At 51.1% G+C, this 16,312-nt stretch overlaps 7 protein-coding genes across 7 annotated transcripts; 1 reads left to right on the forward strand and 6 right to left on the reverse strand.

Annotated features, from left to right (window-relative positions):
- Nucleotides 1-1,651: 1,651 nt before the first annotated feature.
- On the reverse strand, nt 1,652-2,640 carry N7496_004143 (electron transfer flavoprotein subunit beta/FixA family protein; the record flags this gene model as incomplete). Its single annotated transcript, XM_056697074.1, has 3 exons — nt 1,652-1,734; nt 1,796-2,444; nt 2,587-2,640. The coding sequence occupies 3 exons, from the start codon at nt 2,638-2,640 to the stop codon at nt 1,652-1,654; spliced, it is 786 nt and encodes a 261-aa protein (XP_056559286.1).
- A 494-nt stretch (nt 2,641-3,134) lies between these two features.
- Nucleotides 3,135-5,272, reverse strand: tah18 (NAPDH-dependent diflavin reductase; the record flags this gene model as incomplete). The annotated part of the gene is made up of 4 exons (XM_056697075.1): nt 3,135-4,620; nt 4,697-4,795; nt 4,860-5,035; nt 5,120-5,272. 4 exons carry the CDS (start codon nt 5,270-5,272, stop codon nt 3,135-3,137), a joined length of 1,914 nt encoding a protein of 637 aa, XP_056559287.1.
- A 609-nt stretch (nt 5,273-5,881) lies between these two features.
- N7496_004145 (DNA-directed RNA polymerase III subunit C31) lies at nt 5,882-6,812 on the reverse strand (the record flags this gene model as incomplete). Its single annotated transcript, XM_056697076.1, has 3 exons — nt 5,882-6,267; nt 6,340-6,592; nt 6,705-6,812. The coding sequence occupies 3 exons, from the start codon at nt 6,810-6,812 to the stop codon at nt 5,882-5,884; spliced, it is 747 nt and encodes a 248-aa protein (XP_056559288.1).
- A 432-nt stretch (nt 6,813-7,244) lies between these two features.
- N7496_004146 (uncharacterized protein) lies at nt 7,245-9,197 on the reverse strand (the record flags this gene model as incomplete). Its single annotated transcript, XM_056697077.1, has 1 exon — nt 7,245-9,197. The coding sequence occupies one exon, from the start codon at nt 9,195-9,197 to the stop codon at nt 7,245-7,247; it is 1,953 nt and encodes a 650-aa protein (XP_056559289.1).
- A 194-nt stretch (nt 9,198-9,391) lies between these two features.
- On the forward strand, nt 9,392-10,708 carry N7496_004147 (COP9 signalosome complex subunit 6; the record flags this gene model as incomplete). Its single annotated transcript, XM_056697078.1, has 3 exons — nt 9,392-9,659; nt 9,730-10,206; nt 10,260-10,708. 3 exons carry the CDS (start codon nt 9,392-9,394, stop codon nt 10,706-10,708), a joined length of 1,194 nt encoding a protein of 397 aa, XP_056559290.1.
- Nucleotides 10,709-11,311: 603 nt separating this feature from the next.
- On the reverse strand, nt 11,312-13,181 carry N7496_004148 (OSTA/TMEM184 family protein; the record flags this gene model as incomplete). The annotated part of the gene is made up of 5 exons (XM_056697079.1): nt 11,312-12,235; nt 12,305-12,430; nt 12,500-12,803; nt 12,912-13,062; nt 13,139-13,181. The coding sequence occupies 5 exons, from the start codon at nt 13,179-13,181 to the stop codon at nt 11,312-11,314; spliced, it is 1,548 nt and encodes a 515-aa protein (XP_056559291.1).
- A 634-nt stretch (nt 13,182-13,815) lies between these two features.
- On the reverse strand, nt 13,816-15,572 carry N7496_004149 (SAP domain protein; the record flags this gene model as incomplete). Its single annotated transcript, XM_056697080.1, is given in 2 exon segments — nt 13,816-15,240; nt 15,252-15,572. The coding sequence occupies 2 exon segments, from the start codon at nt 15,570-15,572 to the stop codon at nt 13,816-13,818; spliced, it is 1,746 nt and encodes a 581-aa protein (XP_056559292.1).
- Between the last annotated feature and the right edge of the window lie 740 nt (nt 15,573-16,312).

Below are 16,312 nucleotides of genomic sequence, written 5' to 3' on the forward strand. Positions count from 1 at the left end.
GTAATAGAAGAAGAAAAAAAAGTGGTCAACCGGACAGAGGACCAGGTACCAGGGCCCCAATTTAAGAGGACTTCATGACCACCGAGGGATGACCTATGACACAGGGTTTAGCAAGATCGGGTCAGACGGAAGGCTGTCAATTCGAGTGGCATAAGAGGCCGAGTGGCGCCGTGGCTAACGAGCGACCAGCGCAGAACCCTGGATGTCCATGGAACGCGCGGAGGGACGTCATCATCGACTCGTCGGTTGATCGGCACTTGTGTGACTGCAATGGACCAAATTACCTGACTTCCGACTCGAGGCAATAATTATATTTCCGACGATTCCAAATCTGTGTTGTTCTTAACGTATTAGGTTTTTCATAACTGTGTATCTGCCGGCTCTGGCTTCAATAGTTCCGACCGGGACGGGGTTCAGCTAAGATCAATAAATGGCGTTGTTCTGTGCTTGTCGGCGATAGATCACAATGCCCCCACTTCCATTGGGTAATCATCGCTATGTCCATCCACATAAATCCGATAGTCCAGGCTGTGTCTCGGTTTGGTCCGATTGGTCTATACAGGTCAAGGGAAATTGAAAGGAGATCTAGATTCGGTGGGGAATATCAAGGGAAGAAGGTCCTTTTTGATCCCAAGTCCCGATAGGTCTACATCATAAGGCTTGCTTTTTCTCATTAAAGCGAAACATGGCATTCAATATTCGACATTCATGCAGGGAATCGCGGAAATAATAGACCCACTAGCCTGGATCTCGATGTTTTCCCTGATTATTAAGTTGAACTTTGATAACAGGCCGGATATTGGATGAAAAGGTCCGCCGGTATACAGGCTAGACTCACCATATGGCTAACCACATTCAAACACCATCACACCTCCTAGCATCCAGAGTGTCAAATGTAAATGTTACGCACTCGATAACTCAGTCCTCAGCACGCCACGGGCCCTCATGCGAACCCCGCATTGCGGCTGAAGTAGACTGAATATTCGCCACATCCATATTCGACAAAAAGCGGAAGATGTAGCGAGGGGCTCACAATTATTCTCCTGGGCTGTCTCATGCAATCGTGCAGAGACATTCCTTTGTAATATTCTTCGAGCTTAACTATAGCCATCCATCCTCTATAGAATGTTAGAGGCTAGGAACAATACAGATCGATGTCCATTTACCTTTGGGATGGCCAACCTCGATCAACTCGAGGCCACTTAAGTAACACATTCCCCAGCTACCTTCTACGCCTTGCTGCATTGCATTGATATGCACGTCTTCTTGGTATATATGAATCAATGGCGGTTTAGCGGATGGAGGATGTCGAGAGCTAACAATTAAACAAATGGGGATGAAAAGGTACCAATTAGCAAACATGTAATCATAATGATTATCATTACTCGACCCATTAATTATTGCTGAGCTCCCCCTCCATATGGAATGTAGAGAGGATGGTCTATTTTGTTTCCAATGGTAGTTTCTGAAAGCTCTTTTAATTTTGTTTGATAGGACAGCCCAAATGCAGAGATATGTCACACCAGCCAATATGGTCATGAAGGCATCAGAGTGTTGAAATAAAACAATATCCAAATCTAGCTGGATCATTCGTTGGTATAGAAAGACATGGGACAAAAATATAACAAGACAACCACGACATCCATCACCCTTACAAGGCACCAAGCTCCTTCAGCTTGGAGACGAGGCCATCCACATCCTCGACCTTGCCACCACCAGTGCGAGCGGGGGGCTCTGTGAAAAGAAAAGATTCGTTAGCGAAGATAACTCTTAGATATGCATGAGCTCAACTTACCAGTAACCTTCAGGGTCTTCAACCGCCGGGTATCCTCAACGCCAAAGTCGGCCAGGGTCTTCTTCTCCAGAGGCTTCTTCTTCGCCTTCATGATGTTAGGCAAGCTGGCGTAGCGGGGCTCGTTCAAGCGCAGATCGGTGGTAATGACCAAGGGGAGCTTGGCGCGGAGGGTCTCAACACCACCGTCAACCTCGTGGGTAATCTCGACGGTACCAGCCTCGTCCTTCACCTCGACCTTGCTGGCCTGGGTGGCCTGGGGCCAGCCCAGCAGACCAGCCAGCATCTGACCGGTCTGGCCCTGGTCACCGTCGATAGCCTGCTTGCCCAACAGTACAAGGTTAATGTTCTCCTTCTCAACGACACCCTTCAGCATCTTGGCGATGGTCAGCGGCTCGGGGCCACCGTCTGCTGAATCGGGGACATCGATGTGGAAAGCACGGTCGGCGCCCATGGCCATGGCGGTGCGCAGGACATCGGGGGTCTTGGGGCCACCGGCGGACAGGGCCAGGATGTTCTCGACCTTGAGGGGACCCTTGCGCTCGCGCAACCGCACGGCCTCCTCGATTGAGAGCTCGTCGAATGGGTTCAGGGAATGCTTGACGCCAGTGGTCTCGACGCCGGTTTGCGCCTTGTTGATGCGGGGCTTGATCTATGGTAATCAAGAAATTTCAAGTCAGTCTTGAACAGCGTAAACGGGTCCATCATTGAAGACCCGAATGTCCATTTGAAGATCACTCGTGCACGATTCTGATCGCCGGTCGCCCGCAGCTTGGAGGGGAGATACTACTAACCGCATAGTCGATCACCCGCTTAACGGGGACCAAAATCCGCAAGCCGCTAGCCATGATGAACTTTCTCGGGAACGTCGAACAGAACAAGAGAGTTCAATTCCAGGGTATGTTGGAAGGAGGGAGCCCGGGGTTGAAGTTGGAGAAGTTCGGAGGAGGAAAGAGTTGACTGCGGTGACGGAGTGCCAAGACTCTTGAAAACGCCGACGCGGCCCGAGTATAGCCCTCCTGGTACCACCGCCCCAGCCGAGGTTAAGCACATAAAGCCTACGGTCTTTTGGAATAGTGGGGGATAGGAAAGGTTGAGCGGATAATTGGGACTTTAGGCAACTAACCGCCATGGTTGAGATTATCGATTTTGAGGGCATCTCTAGAGGTAAACCCCATTGTTTGGCCCTTCAATAGAGCCATATACTATTGACCGCCGAGAGCACGAACCTAAGCACATGCAAACATTTCCATGTGCCAACCCACTTCGAGCTTATTTTCCATAGAGTGGACTTCTTTAGACACAAACATAGTCTTAATTGAAAGCTCTACTTATTTTAAGTCTACCACGTCTCTTGCTTATACCGCCCGCTCTTCTCCATGCCAATCAAATATTCCTCTGCCTGTGCTCGGGTATATGGCTGGCCGGTCATCGGCGCTCCTCCTTGAGCGAATGCCTCAATAAGCCCCTCCCGCACAGCTTGTGGCATTCGCCCGGATGAACCACAGATGTAAACCGAGCCCTTCATGTCATGTAGAAGACGGAAGAACAATGTCAAGTTTTGCCGAATCGTATCCTGCACATAGATCTTCTGTTGCTGGTCACGGGAGAATGCGGTGAGCACCTGTAAGGGTATGAGCTTCCTGAGATGATCCCATTCTTCCTCGAAGAAGAAATCTGCGGTGCGATTTCGACCGCCATAGAGTAGAACGGTGGGGCCGATGGGGGGCTCGACACCAGGATTTTGTTCGCGGAATGCTTGGACTAGGGCTGCCTTTTCCCATAGCATGGAGCGGAGAGGTGCGATTCCAGTGCCTGGTCCGATGAGCACGGTCGATGCAGTCAATTGTTGGACTGATGAATTAAGTCCGCCTGGCTGTAACTGGACCCGAAGTGTACTTCCCGGTCGAAGTGTGGAGAGGTATTTGGTGCAAACGCCCTCCCGGATTCTTTTGATAACGGTTTGGTACTTGACGATGGCGATGAGAAGCTCAAACTGTGTCTTTCCATCCGCAGTCCGTTTGCGCTCTCCACCACTGGCAATGCTGAATTGTCTTGCACGAATAACTGGAAGGACAGAAGCAGCATGCTGCCAAGGAATTTTGACAGAGTCGAACTCGTGCAGTACTTCAAGAATACTGCGTCGTGGCCGAGACGTATAGTCCCACAGCTCATCTAGGTATTCAGGATTTGTGAACTCCAGCAGTCGCTCTTTGTGCATGGTATCATGGGTATAATGGGCGATATTGGAAAAGAACGATCGACGAGGAATCGCCTTCACGTCAAGATAGTCAATAAGGAGGGATCGCAATGTCAGGTTGGGGTAGTCTTCCAGTCCAGGGATGGGTGATGGTGCAAGAGTATCCCCCGTCGGAACAAGGGCAATTGGTTTATCTGCTTGTTCATTCCATCCCATGACATCGATAAACGTTTGGACATCTTTCGGTGAGGTTTTGGGAGTAATGGCGATCATATCACCGGGTACATATGGAACGGATTCCGGCACAGTGATGGAGATCCGGCGGACATCCTGCCAATGCTTCTGTGGGGTCACACGTCGATTTTCTGTCAGAGTTGCAGTCAACGTGTCGGGAAGAGGACGAAGATCATAGTCCAGGTGTGTCAAGCCAGGGTCCTCGTCCATTTGGGCGGCATCTGTCTCTAGCGTTTCTGGTCTGGGGGCTGGCACAGGCCCGGCATCGTCCTTCGGTTGCAGGATCCATTTCGGCGGTAGCTGGACGTCGTCAGGAATAGGATGTTGGCCAGGGGGAGCGGATGCCTGTCCATGAGGTGCTTTCGGAAGTCCGTCATCCATGGTATAAAAGTGCCTTCGAGCCTAGAATGCCACAATCTGTGAGACCAACCCTTGAGAGCACATGGAGGTAAAGGAGTGTGGGTACTGACCCTTCAGGATGTTGCTGATCTGCCTCGCCGGTAGGATATATGTCATTTGCTCCTAATTGAAGTAGTCGCTTGTAGAGCTTCCGAGCTGCCCAATTGAACCTGAGCAATATTAGCGTCTATTTCCATTGACACCGAAGGAATTTATCTACACGGTAGAACATACTTGGGGTATGAACTATCTCCCAAACCAAAAGTCGCAAAATTGACACCGTTCAAGAATGTCGGCGGAAGTTTCTTGAGTAGTAGCGATTTCCAGAACGTCCGTGCATTGACCGGCAGGTCACCTTGTCCGGTCGTCGACACCACGAAGATAGTCAGTGTATATGAGAGAAGTGCTTCCTAGCAATCCGTGAGAATATGAAGTTAGCCATTTGGTCTCTCGTCAGGTGCGAATGGCCGCTGAGCGCGGGCTATTCTACTCACAGGTTTTGACTGATTCAACTCGGAAACATGCGTCGCGAATCGAAGCCGCTCTGTCAAGGCGCCCAATTCCTCGGCCACTTCCTGCGCGTTGCCAGTTTCTGTGCCATAAAGGATGAGTGCCGACCGTGCAGGGCCGGACCCCTGCGTACTCATGCTGGTGTGAGGTGTTGATAGACAATCTGCTTGCCCGCATCTTAAAATTCCCCCAATTGGGCCGCGGGGTGCAGATGGCCGATCTCGCTGGCTGACGTCATCCGTTTAATTGTCCACGGGTCCCACTTGAGAACGAACCTAGGGTAGTCGTATATATCGGTTTTACAGATTCTACTTTACACAACGGTGGATAGTACACACATGACAACACCTTGCATCTGATAGACTATTCTTTGTCTTCTTTAGAATGGGATCCGTCTTAGGATTAGCATGCCCCCACTGTTCCTGGTATCTTCAAACCAAGCTTCAAAATTGGGACATCTTGAAGACTATGAATGATTAATATGCTACCTTGCTTTGATCCTGCAGAGATATTGAGATCTGAAAAAAAAGTGATCTGATAATCATTGGTAGTTAGGTTGAAAGTTGGAACCGTATTGAATGAACAGAAAACGCCCGAACAGCCAGAAAGGCTGCATAATGCAGATCAAATGAGATTGACATGTCAACCCACGAGACCATAACGCTGAAGTTTGGCATCAAAAAGAAAGAGGCGCGAGAAATTATGAAACAAAGAAGGTTAGGGAAAGGGTATCTCGAGTCCGCCCCTCAGTAGGTATCCTCATCACCGCCGCCTCCACCATCACCGAAGCCATCATCGCCGAATTCGTCGTCACCGCCGTCGAAGTATTGTTCTGCGTTGTAATCACCACCCATATCATCCTCATCATCTTCAAAGTCATCATCCACAATCTCTTCTTCGGCCTCTTCATCGCCTTCTAGCAATTCGCCCTCGTCAACATCTCCCTCTCCGTCATCTTCATCCCCCCCAGTGGCGCGACGCTTTGCGGCCTCATCCTCCTCGTCCTCGTCATCTTCAAAGCCACGCTTGATACCGATAGCAGCATTTTGCATGTGGTAACCATCGATGGATGCGTTGGGGCGGAAGTTGGGCATGATGGTCTGCCAGAGCTCGCGAGGGAAGTATCGTGTTTCTATAAGAGAGAGGCAATCAGTCATTGAACTTGATGAGTAAACACAAAATGCGGCAAGCTCCAAGCACTTACCATATTCGCGACCAATATTTGCGACCTTAGGAAGTGTTCTTCTCTTCTTCTGGTATCGACCGGAATAAGAGGGCATGCCGTGGAAGGCATCGAAGTTGGCGCGCGCAGCACTACCCTTTTTGGCCGAGGAGGAAGAGGTATCGAGAACAGAGTAGTATGGTCCCTCGTGGAATCGTTCGCGGAGGTGTCGGTAATAGTTCACCTCGCTCTGCTCTTTTTCAGAGAGCTTGCGCGCAAATGGGACAACATATGCCTGGATAATGAATCTGCTGTTAAAAGCCATGACAACAAAGAGAGCAGAGATTGAAGAGCCTTAAGAAGGAAATCAACGACCCAAAAACTCATGGGGGAAGGCGTGAACGTACTGGATATAATGGAGTAGGAGCAGTGTCCGGCACACCCCCAGGGTCCGTGTCCCAAGTGAATTCAGCGCCGGGCGCGCGATTGCCCTTTTTGGCTCCAAAGCGCGACATGGCCGGCAAATGAATATGTGCGCAAAATCAAGTGGTTATTGTATGTGAGTCTGAGTGTCACAGCGCCATGATAAGTTGAATGCTGGAGAGATGCAAGCTATGAGTCGGGACCAGAAAAATACCGTTCTTGGGCTCACCGCCTGCCCTCCCGATCGGGGAATTAGGGCATTATCCCTAGGCTACGATTGCCTTCCCCGCGCTAAGATAAGATATGCAGATCAACGGGTTCTTGCAATCCCTATGCTGCCTGGTAATTGACCTCGGCTTTAGCCTTGAGAGCTGCCTATAACAAGACGTTTCCAATTGTTAGATATGATTTCCAGGAGCATGCAAGACCCAGGGTACTATAATTTATTTACATACAGCCGAGACAATATGAGACAAATTGATACGCTTAATTTTCATTATGATGGTTCAATTTCATAAGATTCATCACAGACCAACAGCCTCCACCTGGGCAGCAGCCGACTGGATGGGACCCACGGGGCCTTCACTGACTCGTTGTCGTAGGGTTCGCAAGATGTCCTCGAAACCTTCCATCTGGCCACCACTTTCTCGAAGGCGGTTGTACAATGCAACGAGAACCTCATGTTTCGCCGTAGCTACTTTCCAAACGGCATGTTGAGAGTCACCAGCACCACCTCCCACAAACTCAGTGTATGACCGTGGTGGTTTGAAGAGATAGGGTAGCAGTGTTGTCAAAGCAGGGGGAGTGAGGACTGCCCACGGGCCGGACAAAGGAAGTAGACCGCTTGAGGCTGGTGAGAGTTGTCCCAAGCCTTCTTCGGAGGGTAGTTGAAACCGTGACGATACGTTGGCCACATGCGAGGCCGGCGGTAGCGGTTGCCAGTTCGCCAGGACGATGGCATTCATGAAAGCAATCGCAGACAGTGCAACATCCTTCATTGCTAAGATGTCGGCGACGGCAACAACATCCGTCCAGAATCCAGGATTATGGTTGAGATACATGAAGTATAGCATGCGAGCAGCAGCAGCTTCATGGTGCCAGTCAGTCGGAGTCTGACCCGATGTGTTTAGATCCATCGCATCAGGCATTTCCGTCCGGGAGGGACCATGGAAGATCTTTCCGAGAACATCTAATGCCTCACCATTAGGTGGGCTGGTGGGGATGTTCAACAGGGGGTTTGAACCATGCTTTCCAGCTTCGATGAGCAGGACCCGAGGTAAAGAGGCCAGGATGGCCAGATGGCCCGTTGGAACTTCGCCATGTGCCCATTGCGTGGAGGGAATCGCAAGAGCCCGGTTAATGCGCGCGATGATACCGTCGAGAAGAGTTGGAGGATTTGTAAGAAGATGATTGGGATATGACTCGGCATACTTTGACAGATAAGCCATAACTGGACCGGAGAGATAGATCAGATCAACCGGATCAAGCCTTGATTCGTCGAGATAGTACTCCAACACTTTGGAATGCAGGTTCGACGCGATGAGGAAGTCAAGAGCAGGGGAAGAGAAGGTCGATGCCGACTGAACGGAGCCGCGAGCCACTAGACCTGGAGCATCAATATCGAGCAAGTCCCTGAAGAAGCCCAGGAGGGTCATGTGCATCAACACGTCGCCCAGGTCCACCATCTGACTAGCTGCAAAATGAAGGATACTGGAGCTTCGATATTTGGCCTCCACGTCTGCAACTTGAGACTTGGAGATAATGTCCCAGCGTAAGCGACCAGCCTTCACCAGGAACCCCATTAACCTTCCTTGTGCGACAGTCCTCTCACGCTTGGACAAATCTCCTGGCGCATCATTTCTCAGGCTGCAGAGTCCAAACAGCAGCCCATAAACATCTTTATCCGTGAAGACCCTCCTCCACATGAGGCCTTGGCCTGCCCGTCCGTCATCGATGGTATGGTCATATTCGCCTTGTTCAAGAGGACTGGCTGAGTCCACTTCTAAGAGAGCCCACAGCGCATCGAGTGCAGCCTGGGCAACTGCTGTTGATGAAGTAGAAAGCCACAGCTCGACCAGAGCGGCGACCAAATCCGAGTCTCCGGCGACTATCGCAGCATCACTGGACGTTTGTCCAGCTTTGGCCAGTAGTGAAAGAGCAAGAAGGTTGATAGGTTCTGACGGAGCCTTGAAGCCAGCGATGAGATTGATTGTCGGTTCGACGGAGCGAATATCCGTGAAACTGAAAGATGCACAGGCGGCAGTAGCAAGTGTAGTGAGGGGTGTAGGGTCCTCTTGGAGGACTGGTAGAAGGACTGCGATCTGTGATAAGAGCGTGGCGGGGACAACGGGATCGGTCTTATCGATGAGCTGGAGCTTCAACCGGGCGATGAGGGAGGTGTCGAGGGGCGTAGAAGGGTCTTCTTGGACCTCAGCAAGATGCGTCTTCACTGCATCGAAGGCAGAAGGGATAGCCATTTCGGCGGGGAGTATTGTTAGTAACTTCAAATAGACAGAGGCCGTAAGAAAGTCAACAGGCGGGGAGAAAGCGGCGAAGCTAAAGCTATCGGCGCCGCCTCAGGCAGCCCCGCCCAAACAGTCCAAACATGACCGCATAACCTCCCAACTTCAACTCCGCACACCTTCACCAACTCACGAGAGAGACTGCAATAATGGATTCCGTACAGTCTCTCGTCTCCTCAAAGTCTTCGGACTCGGGCCTCCACATCCAGCTTCACCCACTGGTGCTTCTCACCATCTCCGACCACATCACCCGCCATGCAGCACGACAACAGCAGGGTCCAATCATTGGGGCTCTGCTTGGCCAACAGAATGGCCGAGAGATAACCTTGGAGCATGGATTTGAATGCCCCGTGACTGCGGGAGAGAATGGAGAAGTCCTGCTACCCTCAGCATGGTTTGAAGAGCGACTGAAGCAATGTATGTACCACATCGCCTTCAAGCCAAGGATATCATTCGAAGGAGCTTGACATACTGATACAATACACAGTCAAAGATGTTCACAAAGATCCCGCTCTCGACCTTGTTGGATGGTGGTCAACTGCGCCTCCATCCGGCCCCGATACCTCCCATCTCCCTCTTCACAAACAGATCCTCCAAGATCACAACGAGTCAGCCGTCTTCCTCGCATTCCACCCCTCACAGGTCCAATCAAGGGCACACGGCGCCAAGCTACCATTGACAATCTACGAGACTGTGCTTGAAGGCGAAAATGCCGGCGATGCGACAAAGGACATGCAAATCGATGGCGAGGAGCTAACGCTCAACATCCGGTTCCGCGAGCTACCATATTCCGTGGAGACCGAAGAGGCCGAAATGATCGGCATCGATACCATTGCTCAAGCTGCCGGGACTGCTTCGCGGAGCGAGATTCCAAGTCAGAGTGCCAGCGCGGCTACGGGCCAGAAATCAGCGGACAGGGAACAAAAGAGCTCACAGGCTGAGCTAACACAAGAGGAAGAAGAGCGTATGTACCTCCATCCTCACCCCGATGATACTCTATCTAACTCCAAATCCAAGTGATCGCAAACCTAAACACCCGCGTCAACGCCGTTCGCACTCTCGAATCCCGCATCTCCCTCATCAAATCCTACGTCTCCAGCGTCTCCGCATTAGAATCATCAGAAGCGGCCAAAGACGATCCAAGCAGCCCAAAGCTATCCCACCCTATTCTCCGCAACATCAACTCCCTAACCTCACACCTCTCTATCCTCTCCCCTCACGAACAAAGCTCCTTCTCGACCGAAGTACTGTCTCAAAGCAACGATGTCATGCTAGTCTCCCTGCTCGGTCAACTGGGAGAAAGTGTCAAGGCCATGCGCGAACTTGGTCGCAAGTCGGCTATTGTGCAGTCTGCGCGCCATGCCGCAAATCCCCGCAAGCCTGGTCTTGCGGCAAGAACCTTTGAGGAAGAGCTCTATGCTCACACCCTTCCCGATGGTGGAGAAACGGGAGGGATGTATTCCTAACCGGTCTCAGGGCTTTCTCGTTATGCAGGTCATGAGATCAATGCATTATGATACGTCTCCAGACGCCGTGGCTTAGACCTTTTAACCGTTTGCTTTTTTACAGCTTTTCTTTCAGCGACACTTCTAGACGAGATAACGAATCTACCAACTTTTATCTGGAATTATCTGAAAGATTAAACCGCTTTTCAGCGTCCATGATGTGTACTTGAGTAATCTTCAATATGGAATAGATTCACGAGAAAGAATTTGTAGTATACAATAAGCATCGCTTGGGTATGCCTCCAATAGATGCAAAGCATCAGAATGAAGAAAAATGACATGATATCAGAATGGAAAGAGAAAAAAAAATACATGTCAATGAGAAAGAAATGGGTATTCACATCCATAAAAAGGGACTGAAAAGAAGAAAGGAGCAAAAAAAACGTAGGAAATTGGAAGAAACAAAAAAAGGTCGGAATGCCCGACCAGCTGCTGCTCATGGGTACCATTCATTAGGGAAGAGGAGACCAGCTATCCCGATCATAACAAGCTGCTGCGGATGCAGAAAGGAAAACGACCAAACATCATACGAAACAATGTCATAAATGAGCCATCGATGTAAGATCATGGATGGTGATAGCTCTCCGGGTAAGGTGGCGGAGGTTGATACTGATCGGGCATGGGCATTGGTACCTGTTCCCTAAGAGGACCATTGGCCGGGTAATCCTGGGACCCTTGGTCGTGGGGGTGATAGGCGGTATTTTGGTGCTCAATGTCATCGTAGGGCGAAGAGTTCTGATGTCCGTAGAAGCGACCAGACTGCCCTTGCCCTTGTAGATAGTCGTCGTTATCATCCTCCCACGCCGAGGCATCGACGTGTGAGGTCGACGGGTTGGATTGCGCGTGAGCAAGCAAGACCGCACCCTCTTCGTCTCCAGCATACCGGCCTGTCCGACCACCGGACATGGCGGCGCCTGCACCACCATAGGCTGTGCTGTTATTGGTGATTCCAGACTCTGGGGGCTCCAAGCCAATGGTCTCGGCATGAGGCTGGTAACTGGGATCCTGCATGCGGGTCTTGCGGCCCACAGCCAGCCATCGGATACTCCGACCAATAGCCTTGAGGAGATCCAACGGGTTCATCGCATCGCCTAGGGCACCGAAGCCCCAACGTCCACCCTCGTATGATGCTTTGCCGTTACCGTAGAAGTCGGTCACTTCAGCGCCCTCGTTGTTGAGGGCGTAGTGTTTCCAGGAGAAGGCCCAGAGGTGGAGGACGGAGAAAATGAACATTTCGATATTGATCAACAGCTCCGGGAGACCGTACTTTAGGTCGGCCATGGCTATCTTCTTTGTCTCGTCGATAGCGCCTAGAGAGACCAGCAGACTGATAAAGGTCGATTGCCAGAAAGAAAGGAAAATGACCAACTTGATAGACAGAATCTTCAAGAAAGGTTGGTGTTCTTCGATGTCTTTGCGAATTTGGAAGTAGAACTGGATCAAGCAGTACATGGCTATTGAAACACTGATTGACTCAATGATGATGATCTAGACACCCAGAACAAAGCGGTTAGCGACTGGAGTGCTCCGTCATGAAGAGCCTGAGAGGGAACATACCCAAACGTGCGCAAAAGCCGGGCTCATCGACTCTTCGCAATATGTACCAGTGGCTTGTGTAACAACCGCGACGATGGTCATCAACACTCGAATGACGCAGTATTGAAAGACACCCGCCCAGACCACCTAGAGAATATGAACCATCAGTATCCAGCTCCTAAAAATAAAAGTGCAACTCCGTGTGATTTCTCTTACATTGAACCAAGTCAGACCGCTGCGCGGGTTGCGCCACGCCCCGCGATGTCCAAAACAGCACTTCCACTTCTGGAACCAGCTCAGCGGCCAGAGCCAGCCCTTGGGCTGAATCCCACGGAAGTAATCCTTCTGGCTGTGTAGGTCGGGCGCAATGTAGTGGCACATCAGCGAGAAGAAAGCCGCAATACAGAATGCTTCGTAGCAGTTGCCGATGACTTCGAAGTATACGGAATCGTTATAGAAAAGAATGCTGAGCCAGGCGACGATGGAGTATACGGGGACCATAAATAGGATGCGAATAATGCTGTGCGAGTAAAACGATAGTTGTCAGTCCATGTCTGCCTCATTGTCCGCTGCTTCCGTCCGGGGGGCACCGTCCACTCTCCGACTCCATGGGGGAAGTTGAACTCACTGTCGCTGTTCGATCGGTTTGCTGTAGTGTGTGGCATGGCTCATAATCAAAAAAGCAGAGACTGCGCAAGCCAGTAAAGCGCAAACTCCGGCCACGATCAGGCTGAGTTCGTGAAATGTAATACCGCCATCCCAAAGATCTTCCTCCTCGACTATTTGAAGCGCACGAGTTAGTTCCACCTGTACGGGCACGAGAAACACCAAATCAACAGGAAGGCAAGCGCATACTCTTCTGATGCTCCTCGGTAGTATTACACACAGTCCAGCCCATTCTGGCTGGCGTGGAAGAGCGTGTCGAACGTGGAGGGTTTGAAAGGGGAAGAGTGTGGAGGCGGAGGTCTTTTGGCCCTGATTATCTTATCCGCGGATCTCCTGGCGCAGCCTCCGTCAACAATGCGACCGGCGGGGGAGGATAGAGATATGAAGAAGCACAAAATATTGTCCGTGGCTGTGGTGGCTGCATAAAGCGGTTGAATGTAAAAGATTGTAAGCCACGTCGATCCTTTTTTTTCCCTTTGGGCGATGAAAGGTGAGAGTCAGCTCAAAAAAAGATCGGCGAAGGCTTGGACGAAGGCTTGTCTATTTTTGTTGGCTTGGCCCTCGCGGTTCCTGGCGGCTTTTCTGGTTCGATCCAAACTTTTAGTCTTGTTGGTTGCCTAAATGTTCATTTTGGTCATACTGAAGTAGTACCTAACTACTAACTAGTTAGTTATGTACTCTAGGTCGTGATACTAGTGATATCATGTTTGTATTTTGTGTGTTCTTTCTTATTGTACATCATGGCTATGATACATACTCGACATAATTCAATCGAGGGGATTTTGGTGTCTCTAGGCTGTCTTAATTTTTGTCCCTTGAAACTTCATGTCATTGCGTGCATGGGATAGGAGCATCATCCGTCATATTCAACGTCGACGACCATCTCCGCCACGTCCACTACCTCCACCTCGTCCACCGCCTCTTCCCCGGCGCCCCTGGCGAGCTCCTAGGCCATACTCGGGACCACCATCCACGAAGCGGTCCTCGTCTTCGAATGTGATTCGGCGCATATCATCTCCGCCACGGCGCGGGAACTGGCCCTTGCGAATCAACTCATCGAATTGGTCCAGCCGCTTGTCAGCCACCTCTCTCGGTACACGAAGGTAGTAGAGCTTGGGCTTCGTGGTAGTGGATTCAAAGAGGTCGTCAAGAGGTTTAAACCCTTGGCCGGGTCGCGACGGAGGTGCAGGTGGGGCATTGGAAGCATGGCGATCGGGCTGAGCAATGCTGCCACGTGGACCTGATGGCGGAGTTCGGTTGAAGCCAGGCTCGAGTGCTTTGGACGGGCCGGGGCGCGATTTTGATCCAGCTTCCGCTAGGGTAGCAATGGTCTCATCACCCTTCGATTCGTACTGGACTTCCCAGCGGGCAGGAGGCCCGGGTCTATCGCGTGCCGCTTCTTCTGTACGGATCCATTCTTTGATCTGCTCGTCGGGAATAAAGTCTGCCCATAGACTCTTCCGGTTGCGTTCATTTGGCCATACTGTTCCGTGAATTGCAGAGCGAACCCGCGAAGCTGCCGCAATGTCGTCAAATCGGACAAAGCAATGTGTCTTGATAGGGTCAAGCCAGAATTCCTTCACCAAGTCGGCAGCAACGGGTGCATCGGGTGTAGATGCCAAGGCGATTAAGTGCTTGCGAAGCCCCATGGGTTGTAGAGGGCGCATGAGCCCGTCGATGTAGAGAGAACAGGTTGCAGGGTGGATAGCAGGCTCCACAGTAGCATCCTCCATGGTAACATCCCGCACTGGAGAAGTTGGACGGGGAGGCGCAGGCTCCCCAGCAAACAAACCTCGGAATCGTGCATCCTGTTTAGCCGGTGCGGCAGGCTCGTCTTTTGAAGTCTCGTCTGCCGGCTCTTCCTCTCGCGCAAAGTCTTTAGGGTCCGTTCCAGCGGGAACGTCATCTTTCAGTATGACACGGGGACTGTCTTCCTGCGCTCGGGCTTTCTTTTGTGCGATGGCTTCGGGGGTTGGGACAGGGCTCTGGCTGCGGCGCTTCCGTTTGCGCTTATCTTCCAAGACTTCTTCCATGGGAAGAGGAGTGGACAGCCCTGTGTTTACTCCGGATGTTTGAGTGACCGAGGGCGCTACTTCGGTGGTCGTGGTGGGTTCCAATGACAGAGGCTCGTCGGCAATTGTGGGAGCTTGCTCTGAGGGTTCTGCGGGCTCTTCGGGCTCTGGTGTCGGTGCGGTCACCTCGGGAGGAGCGACGTCCTTGGTACCTTGCTCCTCGGCTGGCGGCTGTGTAGTGACAACTTCTGGGGCATCTTGCGACACATTTTCTGTACGCTTTTCTTCACTATGCGCTTCAGCTGCGCCGTTTTGGGACTCGGGGGTTGTTGCTCTGGTGCTGGAGGTGCTTCGGGCGCTTCTGTCTTTTGTTCCCCGGGTTCTGGTTCTTCGGGTTGTTCGGTGGTTTCAGGGGCAGTTCCCTCTTGGACTTCGGTCTCTGAAACTTGCTCAGCGGTAGCCGCAGCTGAATCCTCAGGTTGCGCTTTGGCGTCTTCCTCCTCCAGCTTGTCGATGAACTGCTGCTTGAGACGGAGTCCAGTTTGGGTGATTCCCCGCTTCTTGAGCTCCGCCTTCAGATCAGTGACCTTCCATGAGGAGTAGTCCGCCATCGTGTTGGCGCATTGGTTGCTGAGAAGGGAGAGAGAGCGAATGTGAAGGATGGAAATTGAGCAAGGATTGAATCTGGGGACGCGCTGGAATGCGCGCTGATGATGTAGGGCGTTAGCCGGATTCGGTCTAGCGTGGTATTCTAGCGTGGTTTGCTTGATTTTAGCTGGTCAACTCTACTTTACCTCGGTCCTACTTTAGTCCATTTCAGGGTTTAGTTGAGAGGAAACTGAACTCGGAAACTCGTTATAAAAGGTGGAAGTTATTATTAGTAAGTCTGTATGCCTAAGACGAAAAAACTATGACTAGCCTCGGGGTGTAAGTCAATTGCACGTCTTTTACCGAGGGTGTTGATAGATATATATGTTTGCGCCGAAATAGAAAAAGCGAGAATGCTGCCACCAGCAGCACCTAGCCTTACCAAATAAAAGCCCACCCGGCGACGAGGCGACTGATGTTGGTAACTACTAGAAATTGTATCCTGCCCCTACAAGAACCGGAATTCACTAGATGATACTAATATATGGTCGAGTCTAGATGGATAGACGATAAGCCCTTATGTGACCGAGTATCTAACCCACCAAATTGCAGGGCGGAGAGCAGCTTATTAAGTTAAAAAATAGCCAATTCTGATTGGTTAATTAGTGACAGAACTACCTAGATGGTGAGATATCCCCTCCAGCTTTGATACAATTTACAATTGCAAAGGGGGTCCCATAGGGATTATTCTCCCCCTGGTTCA

The sequence above is a fragment of the Penicillium cataractarum genome (assembly GCF_028827025.1).
Source record: "Penicillium cataractarum strain IBT 29864 chromosome Unknown utg000002l, whole genome shotgun sequence".
Taxonomy (NCBI): Eukaryota; Fungi; Ascomycota; class Eurotiomycetes; order Eurotiales; family Aspergillaceae; genus Penicillium; species Penicillium cataractarum.